The sequence below is a fragment of the Argopecten irradians genome, chromosome 6, assembly GCF_041381155.1.
Source record: "Argopecten irradians isolate NY chromosome 6, Ai_NY, whole genome shotgun sequence".
NCBI lineage: Eukaryota > Metazoa > Mollusca > Bivalvia > Pectinida > Pectinidae > Argopecten > Argopecten irradians.
In genome coordinates this window covers 18690547-18706398 of record NC_091139.1, presented here as the reverse complement: position 1 = coordinate 18706398, position 15852 = coordinate 18690547, and the positions used below count along the sequence as shown (strand labels likewise).

At 34.3% G+C, this 15852-nt stretch overlaps 2 protein-coding genes across 2 annotated transcripts in view; one reads left to right on the top strand and one right to left on the bottom strand.

Annotated features, from left to right (window-relative positions):
- Positions 1-449: 449 nt before the first annotated feature.
- LOC138325227 (ubiquitin carboxyl-terminal hydrolase 14-like) lies at positions 450-14387 on the bottom strand. The gene is made up of 17 exons (XM_069270726.1): positions 14294-14387; positions 9749-9894; positions 9433-9465; positions 9090-9194; positions 8630-8733; positions 8352-8410; positions 7631-7761; positions 7102-7170; positions 6466-6619; positions 6109-6140; positions 5870-5935; positions 5494-5586; positions 5027-5152; positions 3952-4030; positions 2446-2553; positions 1876-1950; positions 450-1431 (listed from the first exon to the last, which is right to left on the bottom strand). The coding sequence occupies exons 1-17, from the start codon at positions 14307-14309 to the stop codon at positions 1340-1342; spliced, it is 1488 nt and encodes a 495-aa protein (XP_069126827.1). The 5' UTR covers positions 14310-14387; the 3' UTR covers positions 450-1339.
- A 169-nt stretch (positions 14388-14556) lies between these two features.
- The window catches only part of LOC138325224 (ras-related protein Rab-23-like), a 34525-nt gene continuing 33229 nt past the window's right edge, over positions 14557-15852 (top strand). Inside the window, exon 1 of the mRNA XM_069270721.1 lies at positions 14557-14682. The gene's annotated coding sequence lies outside the window, so the exon portion shown is untranslated. The remainder of the gene's footprint in view (positions 14683-15852) is intronic.

Sequence of the window (15852 nt, the reverse complement as noted above, 5' to 3'; positions counted from 1 at the left end):
ATGCTCCTCTCTTAAGTTGTCCTTTTTGAGGTTAAAATGAACGGTAATAAGCATGCATGATGCTGTCAGAACACATGTAATTGAATTTCCGAGTTGACATTTCAGTCAAGACAGACCCACATATCTATGAGAGCAGGTTATTCCTCTCTTCATGGTATTGCTTTTCGTGCAATTTTATATATCGTATTATATCATATTTCATATGTTGAAGACAAGCTTGAAAAGGCCAATTATTCACTGATAAGCGAACATATTATCACCATGCAATGTTGCCATTATTTCATATTGACATGGTAGAACGAATATATGTATCGGACCTACACACCATTGGTCAATGACATTTTCAGTCTAGATGTCTTTTGAGCTACAATATTGCAGTTAACTGACATCGTATCTCAGAAGTCAAATGCATTCTGATTTATGTATTATCATCTGATAACAACAACCAATATAAAACAAAGGATTTTAATCTTTATGCATATTTTAATATTTGATGATATCACATCCACATGTCATTTGTTATATGAGCAAGCTAACAAATGAACAATCATTGGTTTCCTTTACAAAGTAACAAATTAGGTCAATTAACAACCTGGTCCATCAATTGTTTACATGGGAAATTAAGGTCAGTTCTCATGACCAACACAATAAATATTTACATTGGATGATTCTGAAACATCTATTTAAACTTTTGACAAGTCAAAGACACCATTTGTATTCACAGTGAAATTAATGTTCAAGATTTTTCAATACATTGTTCACAAAGGAGTTTTGACAAAAAAAGCACATATTTCGATGCTGAGGAATTGTAGAAAAGCACTTTGTTCAAGGAGACATACGAAAGCACTGATTTGGTGGGAGAGCCTGTCTAGAAAAAATACAGTACGGGTACCAGGGCACACATAATTATAATCACGTACGGCAGAATACACACAAAATATATATCTCATATCAATGTGTTAAGTACTAATGACTTCTTTCAAGAAATAATGCCCTCTGAAAAAAAAAAAAGTAGTTTCTTCTTCTGGGAACTGCAGATCAAGAAATGTAAGGGTTCCACTGCCTGTAGATAAGAACAATAAATAAAGAACTTACTCTAAATGTAGCTGTTCATTTTTTTCAGTAATCTTTAGGAATTTTCCTGAATTAGTTTTTTCTGATTTCCCAAGAGAAGTTTAATTTAAAGAGTTGTGAGTGATTTTTTTGACAATAATTTAGTGTCTAATGTCTCTCCTCACATGGACAGTCAGTATGGAGTTTGTTTAATTTTTTCACAGATACTCAATATGATGATGGTGTAATTCTTTCAGTCAGTATGACATTGACCTATAAATCTCCACTAAGATTCCATTGGTGTTTCAGCTTCCATTTTATCCTCCTTCGTCAATATCCGGGGTCCATACAGCAGAACATAGGCACAATGCCAGTCACCTGAAACCATAACATATTATTCTTGAAACATTTAACAGTTCATCATCAAGTTAAATCCAAAACAAAGGTCATTATACTATTATGGAAAAAAACGTCTGTACTGCAAAAACTTAATTCAATCTGGTATAATTTGGACACCAAAACATTTGAAAAGATATCCAGGAAATCCAAAGATTGATGAATTTCCAAGTAGTTGTCATGTCCTACCAAGGGATAACTTATACAATTAAAACAATAACTATTAATTTGTAAGATTTTTGATATCTTGGCCATATGCAGGCACAGAAAATCAGGATGGCTTAGAAAAAAACTCTAAAAATTGACAAAAAGAGAGAGATTTATTTCCAAAGTTGATGTAAATTTGATGGTACATTTACAAAACCTCTTATCGTGTTATTGAACTTATTTTATGTTAGTTTCAGCATATCCTAATATGATACTGACCGCCGCCTGATAACTTTAACACATCTTCTGAAGTTACCGGCGTTACATGGTCATCGTCGTACATGAACCACTGATCTGGATAAAGAAATACACAAAATTAATCAAACAACAAATACACATACCATTACATCTCACAGAGAAGTTAACTTTTGCAGCAATGAATTACCGGTAAATATCACTTTTGCTCTTTAGTGTTAGATTATACCACATGCGAGCTTTAACTAAATTTTTGACTCCTTGAAGTCTTTCCAGTATAACACTATAAATAATTTGAGTAGAATAAATATCGAATAGTATTTTTTACCTCATCTGCTAAGTAAAGAGTATAAAGTATAGATTTAAAGCTAAGCTGCCTAAACAAATTTAATAATATTAGCTATACTTGTACACCACAAAAAAGGTCTCAATGTACAAAGGGAACTAACTCTCACTCTTATAAATATTTCTTTCTCTTCAGCACATGTTAGATAGAGTTCTGTTTTTGTGTGAATCTTTTATAATGATCAATAATTAACAGATATGGTCTAAATTGGAAAAAAAATACACTTCTGTTTTACTACATAAGATTACCTTCTTTCCGCTTCACCCAGGCAACATAATGTCCACTGGAACTAGACCTTCCCTTGTGTGTGAGGACAGCATTTAACTCATAGTAACCGCTGTTATTGGAACCAGGATCTAGGCCAAACAAATATAAATGTGTGATAATGACAATATCTTACTCATAGTAACTGTTGTTATTTGATCCAGATTCAAGACCAAACAAACATAAATGTGTGATAATGACAATATCTATCTCATAGTAATCACTGTTAATAGATCCAGGATCTGATGACAACAGTATTTAATTCATAGTAATCACTTATTGGATCTAAGCCATCCTCGATAATCCAGAGGTTGCTATCACTGACATTGTATCCACTCCTGGACTATGTCATAGCGAAACAACAGATGAGATAAGTAGTATGGTCCCCTCAACTGTACATTTACATCAGGAGAATTTAATACTGATACAATGTATGGCTTTGAAGTTTGGGAGTTGTTCTCTGTGTAATCTTAATGAAGTCTATGTAGACTTGTGATTAGTCAGTTTTTTTGTCTGAACTGCTTTCGATTTTGCCATGAAATAGTCCAGGGTGTATGGATATTACAACAGTAACCCCTGGAATAACGGAGATGGATCTAGGCCAAACAAATATAAATTTGAGTGTTACAACAGCTTTTAAATCATAGTAACCACTTTTATTGGATTCGGGACCTAGGACAAACAAACATAATTTAAGTAAATTTAGCCCGTTTATTACAGTGAATGCTTACAGACACTAAGATATGTCAATCCATATTTCTAGTCTCAAACACAACTTTTAATTTAGTTGAATAGATGTGTCTTTTTTATCCAGACCTCAACATTTGTAATTATAACATGTTTATCTATCTAAAAAACAAACAATAGACTAGAACTGTCATAAGAGAGGCCGATTAATACCCCCCACTGCACAAATTTATAGATGCTCCACCACTGACAAATGGTATTTTTTCATTATCAACAGGAGCACACGATTTAGTATTTTTCTTCAGTTACAAAAGTTACTCACTTACCAACCATTGAAAAGTTTGAGCTTCTAATTTTACTTCAAGTTAAAAATATTAAAAATAATAAATTGAATCCCGAAAAAATTCTGTGTCACTATATCCTATATGGAAGGAAGTACTGATTGCACATGCACCAAAGGCGAAATAAATTATTTCATATTATTTTTATATATATACACGATCAAACACCAATTATTGTTCAACTGAGGAATATCATTTATGCTTTGTCGGCAGTGGAGCATCTTTAAGAATAACTCCATTAATAGGGGACAATTTATGTAAGGGTTCTGTGTACCAAATTTCATCAAAAACCTCTCAAGTAGTTTAGGAGGGGTTTCCTAGATAAAATTAAAATTGTGTCTACAGACAGACAGATGGATAACTTGATACCAGTAACAACATCCCCCCACCTTAACTTCATTGCGGTGGGTTTAATATGTTAATGACATAAAATATAAAATAAAGATGAATGTTTTTACTCACCATTTTCAAATTCAAACGGTTCTGTTTCTACATCTTCATCTTTCTTTTTAGCAGGAGCTGCTTTACCAGCTTCTTTTGCCTTTGAAGGATTTTAAATGAGAGAAACATTAAATCATGATTTACTGAAGTATGGTATAAAACTAGAAATATGTCTGTTAGACATTAAGTGCTCGCTAAATACTTCCTAACCTTAATTTCCAGTATGAAATCATCCTCGGCAACAGGTGTACGTAGCACTTTTGCTCATTATCCTTGGGACTATTGCAAGGAGATGACTTACGCCCTTGGTGCATTGTATTAAACAATTTCCTTTACTTCATCAGAACTTTGAATGTGAAATTACTTTGAAGTTCTTTGTTACATAAAAGTGTGTTTATTATTATATTGATAGTGATACGATACACTTGTTTCGCTGATCAAAATTGTCGTCCACTAGAACACCACCCAGTCTCTGTGCATGGTTTCTCTTACGCAAAGCTGTGTAATTTTATAAATATTAATTAGAACTGCAGCAAATGCGGTCTATGGTCACAGGGTTTAGTAACAATAGTGCAATGTACACCTAGGACCTAGGATGATGTGAAATAGATTAAATATGTGGCCGGTACTAAAAGTTATCTGTTTCGTCACTTTCTTTTATTGACTAAATAAACCTGAATTGCATTGTATTGTTCCGGAAGTTTCCAAAGTGGATCAGATGCTTAGAATATCGTGACCGATGTAAGAGTTTGTATGATACCCCGCTTTAAGTTTACACAAAACAAATGCGTCTAGCACAGTGTAATGTCACTGTTGTTAATTTAAAGTAGATTATTGCTGACAAGTATATCTTAATAAATGTTTTTGAAAGTTTGGTGTCACTTAATCATGGCGAAATATATTTAATGCTATAAGACACTGACTTCCAGTATCACGTGCGCAGTTGGAATCTGCGCATAGCGGATGTACACAGACTCTACACCCGACAAGGAAAATAATTGTACTAGTACACTCACACTAAAAATTAATGAAATTTGTCTTAAATTGATAATGACAAACATCACACTCGTTGAGATATGGTATGAATGACACAAACCTTTTGCATCCTTTCTGTTTCTCTGTCTTCCATTTCTTTAAACTTATCTCTGGTGGTCGCTAGCCTTTCCTGTAGTTCTGGTGTACACAGTTCATACGTGTCGAGACTCAGTGGGAATTTGACATCCTGAATAATCAAAATTTACAATCAAAGCTGGACAAAGTGTTACTTTGTAATCAAAACAATATTTCATATTTGTTTAAGAAAAGGATGAATTTTTCAAAAGTTAACAAAGTGTAAGCAAGTGGAGTAAAATGCTTTTCCATTATAATGATATGCTCTTAAAGTTTAATATCTTCAGTTTTTTGTTGTTTTCTTTATTTTACCTTTGATTCAAGATTCTAAGCTCAGTCCTTCAATGGTCACTGCAGCTAAATTTCCGGATCCATAGAGTATTAACATACATACGAACCTCCTCCATCAATGGAAACTTCAGAACATACATGTTGACTCATGTGATAGCTTACCTTTAAGATTTTAGCATTAATGTTGTCTTTTTCTTTGTAATAAAACCGCACAAATTGGATTGCTAAATACCCAGGTAACCTGCTGATTTTACTCTGAAAGAAAACAAAAAAAACATGCTTTAATACATCTTTGTATTTACTCTCAGACATTTTTTTGGTAAATAACTTCCGTGCAATGTTGAGAAAACATCACCTCTAACCTAGATATTTTAATGTACATGGTTAGTTGTTCACTAAATTCTTTCTATGAGATGCAACAGAAGACAATGTCACAGAAGAAACTTGAAAGACTTTGGACATTACATCTCTGGACAACAATTATTGAAAAATCACTCTTTTCATCACTTATATATGTTTTGTTTACAGTGATACTCACACTTTTCTTGTAGACTGCATCTCTACCTAATGTTGGGGAATGCTTAGTTATACTTTCTTCTAATCTCTACAACACAAATCACAAATAACCGTAAATCACATGTAAGGACATTGCAAGCTTATCCAAACAGTAATAATTTAACAACTGGTCTAAGAAGAAAAACATTCTTATTACTTATCCAAAGTTTGGTTTATTCATTAAATTTGTGTAGCTGTATGTATTAAATGACATCTACTTACATTTCTCAATCCACTGTGCATATATTTCACCTCTGAAAAGATAAAAGTTAAGATTGGCTGTGAAGTGGGCGAATAAAGTTTGTAAAGATTTTACAGAATACCGAATCAGCTAAATTGGTAAAATGTCTCATTCCGACTGTATAGACTTCTTTGACAGTACTGTAACAGTTCTGGATGGGTTCAATCTCCTACGACCACATTTCTCAATAGTTTGAGCATTCAATTAGTGTTCGGTCATCAATCTGGCTGTGCAGTTTTTCTCTCCTTATACATTTGGTTATGTGCCAAAACCTTGTTTAAGCGAAATGAATGATTGGCGAAGGGATACCTAGAACTGATTTGTGTGTTTAAACAAACCTTTCTCTATAAAACAGCTGAGCTGGTAGAGCTTCTCTATAGACTTGGTGGAAGGTTCATCTTCAGCCTCCTGACACTGGAGGGTGACCTCAGAATCTATACCCATGTATTTATCTATAAACGAGGCTCCAGAGGAGGCCCCACCTGCTGCTCCCTGTACATGTTAAAAAGAATTCACCTTGTCATATCTGTGTATGGATTAATTAAATGTATATATTTTAAAATGTCATTCATATTTTTTTCTAAATATTATGCAAAAACTTAGTGAAATCTTTTGATAGTCAGTAGCAAAGAGATACTTGATCTATTAGTGTCTGAAGTTCAATATAATGAGTTTTAACTGTATTACTTTATAACAGTATTTAAGGTTAAAATAGTATATCAAAATAATATACAATTAATATATCAATAATGTACACTCTAATCTGAACTGAATGAAGTCTAAAATTGAATAATAGCACACTATCTAACACTATAGAGTTTCTATCGTGTGTTCAGAGAAAACTAGTCTTAGGTATTATGATTATGTCAATCAGATTTTTAACTAAAAGATCACTTTACCATCTATTTTCTATACAAAATGTACACACAATAGAAATCATGCAATCATACTTCCCCCATCTTATAGGATCTTACCTCAATTGCTGGCACCTTCACCTTTTGTTGTAAGCACCTGACTATTTCAGTCCAACATTCATTGGCATCCTGAAATGGAGAAACAAGAAACAATGTTCAGGGACGTTCAAGATAATACCTGGATATGAGACCTCTGTATGCAACTTGGTAATCAGTAACCCTGATCAAAACATGGTACTGCAGTAACTGCCGTTCACGGACAGTCAATTAATCACCACAACTTGCCCCCAAAATCCTAAATAAGGCATAACCCAATTACAATATTATTGGTTTTTACCTTAAAAATAATTGTTCTCCAACTAACATTGCAGATTTTATATTCAATAATACATTATTACTATGCACATGTAGTTTTTTCAACACGTGCACTTAATCTATCTTAGTCAACACTAAGCCTTTGTTTTGTACATCAAAGTGATTTTGTAACCACTTCTAAATCAGTGATAAACCTAAAAATTCCTCCCAGACATGTAACTTTGGAATACAGTAATGGACAATAAGCTGTTACCTTTTTATAGTTAATACAGACCTGCTGAGCGTAGCCTCCTTGTTCCGACTTTTCAGCAAACTGAGGGTAGGCCATGTGGAGTACTTGGAGGAAGATGATTGGTGGAATTGCTGATCCTGACTTTTCAACAGCAACACACAGATCCCTCATGGCTATAATAATAGAAATTCAATATCTGTCAGTTTGGACTATTTCTAATAAGTTTAAATCTAGACTTCTTTTTCTTTAAATCTAGACTTCTATTGTGTAGACTTAGGTACATCAAAGACAGATCTGTATAGACCTTTTCCTATTCAACTTGTATTTTGTCAGTCAATCAAATTTATATAAACACAATTTCTGAAGTTGATCAGCTCAAGGCCAACATTTTGATAAAAAGGCAGAATAATTCAGACTACCTTTGGAATTGATATGTGTTATATAACAAATCTCAGATTTACCTTTTCTGAACACAAAACAATGCAATGCCATTGTCTATATATACATCAAGGTCTGTTTTTAACAGAACAAATAGTGAAATTCTGGTTACAAAATAAAATGTTAAATGAAAAGCATTTTAAATGATATCAAAATCCATCCTGGATATGAAATGTAGGTCAAGTATTTCAGAATGATGAGAACATATCAACACAGTCAATAAGAAAGGTTTTTATTACAAGGCAGTGACTAATGGGATAAGAATCCTACATTAAAGACCGAGAAAAATCATATATTCTGGAATTAACATTTTTATCAGGATTACCTGCAGTAATGGAGTCAGCAGGAGAAATGGCTCCACCCATAGTTATGTCCCCTTTGTACCTATAAAGAAATGTTAAATATGATGTACAACAGGCATAATTCCGCACAAAAAATGGCTGAACTTTTGCAGAAAAAGACAATAGGTCTTCAAAAACAATAGTTCAATTTTTTATAAATTCAACTCTCTCTATAAGCTTACATAATATGCATTATCATTGTTAAAAAATTCATTTGCATGATAGCAAAAATGAATAAAAAAATTGAAAAGAAAATTTATACTTTTTGAGGGCGTCTGTGAGTTCTGGAATGGATCGTAGACATTGGATTGTAGCGTTCATATAACAGGTGTTTCCTAGATTGGTCAAACCACTTGGGATCTCCAACTGTGAAAATTCAACAAAATGACATCTATCACAGACAAAAAAAAAAAAATAACATCTCAATGAATTAAGAATCTGGTCCAAGATTGATCCAAAAATTATCTTGTATCAACACTGATAGATAAATACTGACCTAACACTACTTTAATTTTTGACAAATTGTATTTTCTGTATTATTTATATTTAGACTGATCAGTGAATTTAATATTGCTCATACTAAGTTATATTAATTACTAATTACACAATCCCCTCCATTGACTTTGGTAAGGAATTGTAAATATGTTATTTTATTGTAACAGAAAAACATGTTATTCCAAAATCCATGTTAACAGATATTGGTGTAAAGGGAGAAAACTTACTGCTGTAGCTAGCTGTTCCTCGCTCATATCCTCCATAAATACTGTCTTCTCTACTGGCTCCTGGGGTAAAGCCTCCGCTGTCCCCATCATCAGAAGTGTGGCTCCCTGATAACAATGTCAGGGTGAGATTCTAAATACTTAAAGTTTTAACTTTCTTCCATTAATATGGAACAAAAGTTAAAAGTTTCAAAATATCTGCATCCCAAAGCATTCATCTCTCAATGTGATTTAGTACTTATCATTTTCATCATTTTTTATTAAAATCATTGAATATCAATACAGCATTGATTTGTAACAATGGACTGTACCTATATAGCTAGATATTGTAGGCATGTTTACTTACATCCTTCAGTTTCACCTTTCCCCAATCATCATCCTGTAAAAAAAAAATATTGGAAATATTTTACAGCAGTCTACTGGATAATTAAAACTCAACAGTTGTACCAACAAAACATAAAACTTTATCAATATACCCCCATCTATCTCCAAGAAACATTCTCAAGGATCTTACTTCAAACTGTACCCTAGCCTATACCCTTTGAAATAAATGTGAAGATGTTATATGAGAGATCTGATAATCATTATATGCTTGAAACATTAGACAGATAAGTTGACTAATGCGATTTGTATTTTAAACATTATATGACCTTTGAACTCACCTTTAATACAGCTCCCTTCATCATAACTTTCTGTCTCTCTGGCTGGACACCCGACAGAGCAAACAGTTGAGCCTTGAGGACGATGGGCAGCTCGTCTGTGTTACAGTCCACATCACTAAACTTCTCCTTCCCCCACTTTACATTGACTGAAAGGATCAAACATATTCAGTTTAACTTTCATTTAAAAGAAAAAAGAAAGCATTTCTGATACCGATTATAAAATACAATATGAATGTTCCAAGTTCAGATATTCAAGTTATCTGTTGATTTTTTTGTAAGGGAGGGCAACACACCAATAGAAGGTGGAGTTATTGATGGTAGAGCTATTTTGCAGTTGTGTCAATATTACCTGGTACATGTAATATTGATTAATGTGCACTATATGAGGGGGTTCTCTAGGGTCATTTGGAACCATAGTACTGGGCCCTATTCTAAATGGAAATTATTTCAAATTAAAAATTAGCTAAAAAGGCCTCTGATAAGTCTAGATCTGAACTTGGTTAAAACAATATCATATATGTAAACATGTGAGAGAAACTTTTCTAACTAATATTACTTTGAAACCAAACAGCAACTACTCCATATTAGACCCATTGGGTATATTAAAATTAAGCTGCTAGCTTATCATGAAGCATCTGTCTATAAAAGTATGAACTTATTATATGGTACTTATACAGAATAATCACAATTGATTAATATTATCTCTTTTACATCTAAAAATGTCCCACAACCTGCAGCTTCGCTAGGGTTACATAATTTACACATGCTCCATTATCTCTATATACCCTCATAACCTCAACAAAATAAAGATTTATTTCTTAAATAAATGAATTTCTTCAAAAATAAAACAATTACAAAAAAAAAAATCAATTGATGCAATAGTAAACAGCTCATGTGTCCTGCAGTATATGACAGGGTCACAATTTCATTCAACAATTTTTATCACCAAAATGTTGACGAAAGGGCCTTTATTCGGTATTAATTGTAATAATTAATAATTCTGAGGTTTTGGTTAGGTGATTTGTGTAAGAATTTTCGATGACCATTGTCAGGTAATTGGCGTGCGAGCTCCATTTAAAATCCGCACTAAAACTTCAGAAGTAAGTAAATGAATTTTTGAAAATGCGAAGTTATTGGCGACAAAGGAGAGAGAGTAGTTCAAACTATTACCAACACAATTGACATATGTCGATGGATCATCTCATGAATTTTCAAGAACAAGTATGGGAATCAGGTATAACTCCGAACAGCCTAAAATGTCCAATCTAATTATTGCTCGTTGGAAAGAATGATGAATGTAAGAGATCGCCCAGCTCGAAATTAGCGCGTGCTACGCCGGGACCAGGCCGCATGTAAAATTTCGAAGCTCTACTAATCATAACACGTGTAGAGAGCAAATAGCTTTCCAATACACTGCCAGTACCGCCCATCTTGGATCTTTGAAATCTGTAACTCCCGCAGGAAAACGAACATCGTCTGCGCCTCCATGTCATGGACATAGGCAGTGCATGTTTTTTCTAATTCTCGTTATCAGCACGGACGAAGAAGTTGAAATATATCATTTTCAATAAGACTTTGGCGGAGCCATTGTTTTGTTATCAACACTTTGTATACCCGATGTCAGGATCAATTCATTTTAAAAATACGGGCCACTTGTAGAAGCTAAGTTCTAAAATTTGTTTTTCACAAGATGGGCGGGTTACACATATACAGGAGAACACAACACAATAAATGAAAGTTGTTCCATTTCAGCCTATATACTTGTGTATGAGAGTTCAAACAATCAAGCACGGCACTGTCAGCAACACTCTTGACGTCATAGATCATTCATGCAAAGTCCAAAATCTGACTTTGTAGAACTTGAAAGAAAGTTTCGGCACGGCTGTGGCGGCCAGATTTCGCACCCGACGAGTAACAACAACTTCGATAGTCATGGCATGTTTCATGCCAATGTTTCAGGCCTCTTGCACCTGTTAGAAACTTGAGAAGTCAATGTTCAGTGACGTCAGCATAAACCAGACCGCCAAAGACATAGACATACGCACAGATTCGCATGCGTATAGTTCATTGATATGCACTTCGCATCTGACCGTAAAAGAATCAAAAATGGTCTGAAGATGATGCCTGCAGTAGACCATTATTTTATGAATTAAACTTTCTAACAATTCGATAGTAGTTTGGTTAGCATGTCTAGAATATGATGGGAATATAGGCGTTTATTGTTAATCACGTAGAAAAATATAGACAATATAAAATTATGATGTTATAATCTTTTACATGTAGCTGCGCTCTTCTGAGGATTTGCATTAAATTCATAAGAGCGCAGCTCTCTGCGCTGCCGAAGGCCGCATAAAGCGAAGCTCTACTAATCATAACACGTGTGTGAGCATATAGATTCCAATACACTCCAGTACCCCTTGGACTTTGAAATTGTGTCCCGCAGGAAAAGTCTCGCGCCTCCATGTAGGCAGCCATGTTTTAATTCTCGTTATCAGCACGACGAGATTTGAAATTTCTTTACTAGACTAATTGTGTTATCAGTATACGATTTAAAATTACTGTAAGTAGTTTTAATTTACACATATACAAGAACAACACAATAAATGAAGTTGTCCAATATATACTGTGTATGTTCTCAAGCGCACGGCACTGTCAGCAGTGACGTCACAAAACCTGACGCCAAAGATGACGGCACAGATTCGCACGTATTTTCGATAGCATGGCATGTTGCCAAGTTTTCTCTCCAAGATTGAAGTCAGCAGTGACGTCACAAAACCAGACGCCAAAGATGACAGCACAGATTCGCGCGTATTTTTTGATAGCACCTGCATCTGATAAAAACAAGATTGAAGTAGACATTATTATTTTGAATTCTTTCTAACAATCGATAGTATGTGCATGTCAGTGAAATATTTTATTGTTAATCACGTAGAAAAATATAGACAATATAAAATTATGATGTTATAATCTTTTACATGTAGCTGCGCTCTTCTGAGGATTTGCCTTAAATTCATAAGAGCGCAGCTCTCTGCGCTGCCGAAGGCCGCGTAGAGCGAAGCTCTACTAACCATAACACGTGTGTGAGCATATAGATTCCAATACACTCCAGTACCCCTTGGACTTTGAAATTGTGTCCCGCGGGAAAAAGTCTCGCGCCTCCATGTAGGCAGCCATGTATTAATTCTCGTTATCAGCACGACGAGATTTGAAATTTCTTTACTAGACTAATTGTGTTATCAGTATACGATTTAAAATTATTGTAAGTAGTTTTAATTTACACATATACAAGAACAACACAATAAATGAAGTTGTCCAATATATATACTATGTATGTTCTCAAGCGCACGGCACCGTCAGCAGTGACGTCACAAAACCTGACGCCAAAGATGACGGCACAGATTCGCGCGTATTTTCGATAGCATGGCATGTTGCCAAGTTTTCTCTACAAGATTGAAGTCAGCAGTGACGTCACAAAACCAGACGCCAAAGATGACAGCACAGATTCGCGCGTATTTTTGATAGCACCTGCATCTGATAAAAACAAGATTGAAGTAGACATTATTTTGAATTCTTTCTAACAATCGATAGTATGTGCATGTCAGTGAAATATTTTATTGTTAATCACGTAGAAAAATATAGACAATATAAAATTATGATGTTATAATCTTTTACATGTAGCTGCGCTCTTCTGAGGATTTGCCTTAAATTCATAAGAGCGCAGCTCTCTGCGCTGCCGAAGGCCGCGTAGAGCGAAGCTCTACTAACCATAACACGTGTGTGAGCATATAGATTCCAATACACTCCAGTACCCCTTGGACTTTGAAATTGTGTCCCGCGGAAAAAGTCTCGCGCCTCCATGTAGGCAGCCATGTATTAATTCTCGTTATCAGCACGACGAGATTTGAAATTTCTTTACTAGACTAATTGTGTTATCAGTATACGATTTAAAATTATTGTAAGTAGTTTTAATTTACACATATACAAGAACAACACAATAAATGAAGTTGTCCAATATATACTATGTATGTTCTCAAGCGCACGGCACCGTCAGCAGTGACGTCACAAAACCTGACGCCAAAGATGACGGCACAGATTCGTGCGTATTTTTGATAGCATGGCATGTTGCTAAGTTTTCTGATAAAAAACAAGATTGAAGTACGTGTATATTGAACTATTCCATTTGGATTGTTTTGAATTCTTTCTAACTATCGATAGTATTTGCATGTCAGTGAAATATTTTATTGTTAATCTCATAGAAAAATATAGACAATATAAAGTTATGATGTTATAATCTTTTACATGTAGCTGCGCTCTTCTGAGGCTTTGCCTTAAATTCATATTATTATACTGTATTAAATCTACATGTACAAATACCAAACATTATCAGATTATGAACAAACAAACTTCACACGTGTACCGGCATACATGACAATGCATTTTTTGTGATTGAAATCTCGTTTGTATTTTCTAAATGATTACTACGAGACCTTTGAATGAATAAGTACATATGATCAAGATGATCTTAATCTTAAGCTGATAAATAACCTTTGTAAGTTGGCATTTTCCAAACTTTTCAGTCTTCTCGTTTAGAACCTGCTGCTTTTCGACAGGAAGTTATCGTCTGTACGGGCCGTGCGCATGCGTTTCAATTAGATACTGTTCCGCAGTAAACAGTATATATTTCAAATTAAAAATAAATAGATACATTCATTAATAGTGTTTGTTATTCATGTTTCTAAAACAAGTATATTGTCATACAAATTTTGAGTTATGTTTCACCTTATTTGTTTTCTTTGTCACAGATATTAGTCACGCACTGAATATTTTAGCTTCCGAAGAAACGGGCACCTGCCATTGACTTTAAAGTGGGGCAGTTTAACAAAGTTTTGGATTGATAGTCACAACAGTGTATCCGTCAGATATTCGGTGTTATGGTAAGTTTTATAGTTAGTCAATGTTTACCACATTCAATTTTCATTTGATCATGTTGAATTTTGAGCATGTTTTTGTAAACTTTGAAAACTTTCTCATTTCACCTGTTGTGGCAGTCTGTGTTGTTGTTTTGCAGCTTAGACTTTAGTCAGCTACATGTGTAGTGTCATGTAGAGATTCCGGATAAATGTTGATGTTGTAAGGCCCAGATGTAAAGTAATTTTCCGTTGATGGCAGTAGCTCGATCTTAGATATTCTTTCAAAATACAAATATAGTGATTATTAAATGCATGACAATTGACTTGTATAATGAGATTAAGAAAGAATCATTGTATTTTGATCACATTCTGATTTATATAATGTTAAAAAATAGAATGGAACATTGTTAACTAATATGACTAAAGGCAAGGCCTTAAAGGGCACAGCTAGCTGTTTCAGAAACCATTAATTATGCGATGTTAAAAAGTGCAATTTATGGAAATTACGGAGCTGAATTTTCTGTTTATCTTTTATTCATATATTCACAATTTATCCTTGCCCCAAACCCACATTTGTGAAGAAAGAAATTTTATTTCCGTAGCAGATTTCTGTTTTTGGTTAGTTGATTATTTTTGAAGCTGGTCCGAATCACTGGAACGCTTGCTTCTGTCTGATGAAGATTACGTTCGTCGGATCATAAGAGCGTTTGAACTGCTTGATGAAATATTAAGCTTACTTCAAAGCATCACATTCAGGCGGATACATAGGGTAAAAAAATGGCGATTGCAAACTGAAGCTGTCATTATGTAGGATTAGATTTTGAAGATTGGAGTTTTTCTTATATTCTCATGTATGTTTTACCTTAGAAGTGCTTCGCATTTTGTGCCCTGCGGACATGAAGGGCTGTGCCCTCATAACTCCCTTGATTCACTCTGTAGCATTGGATTAATCAGACAAGGATGTGGATGGCAACTCTTCCAACATCTAATCAGACACCATTCTGAATTGAATACAGGAATTTCCGTGCTGTAGAATTTTTGTACTGGAGATTTTTTGTACCGGTACAAAAATTCTTGACATCTTATGAATTTATTTGCTGTATATTGAAACATATGTAACAGGAGAGGAGAAAATCGTAGCAGGCAGAACAGTATTCGAACCCGGAACCTCCAAACACTAGCTGAATGCTCTAC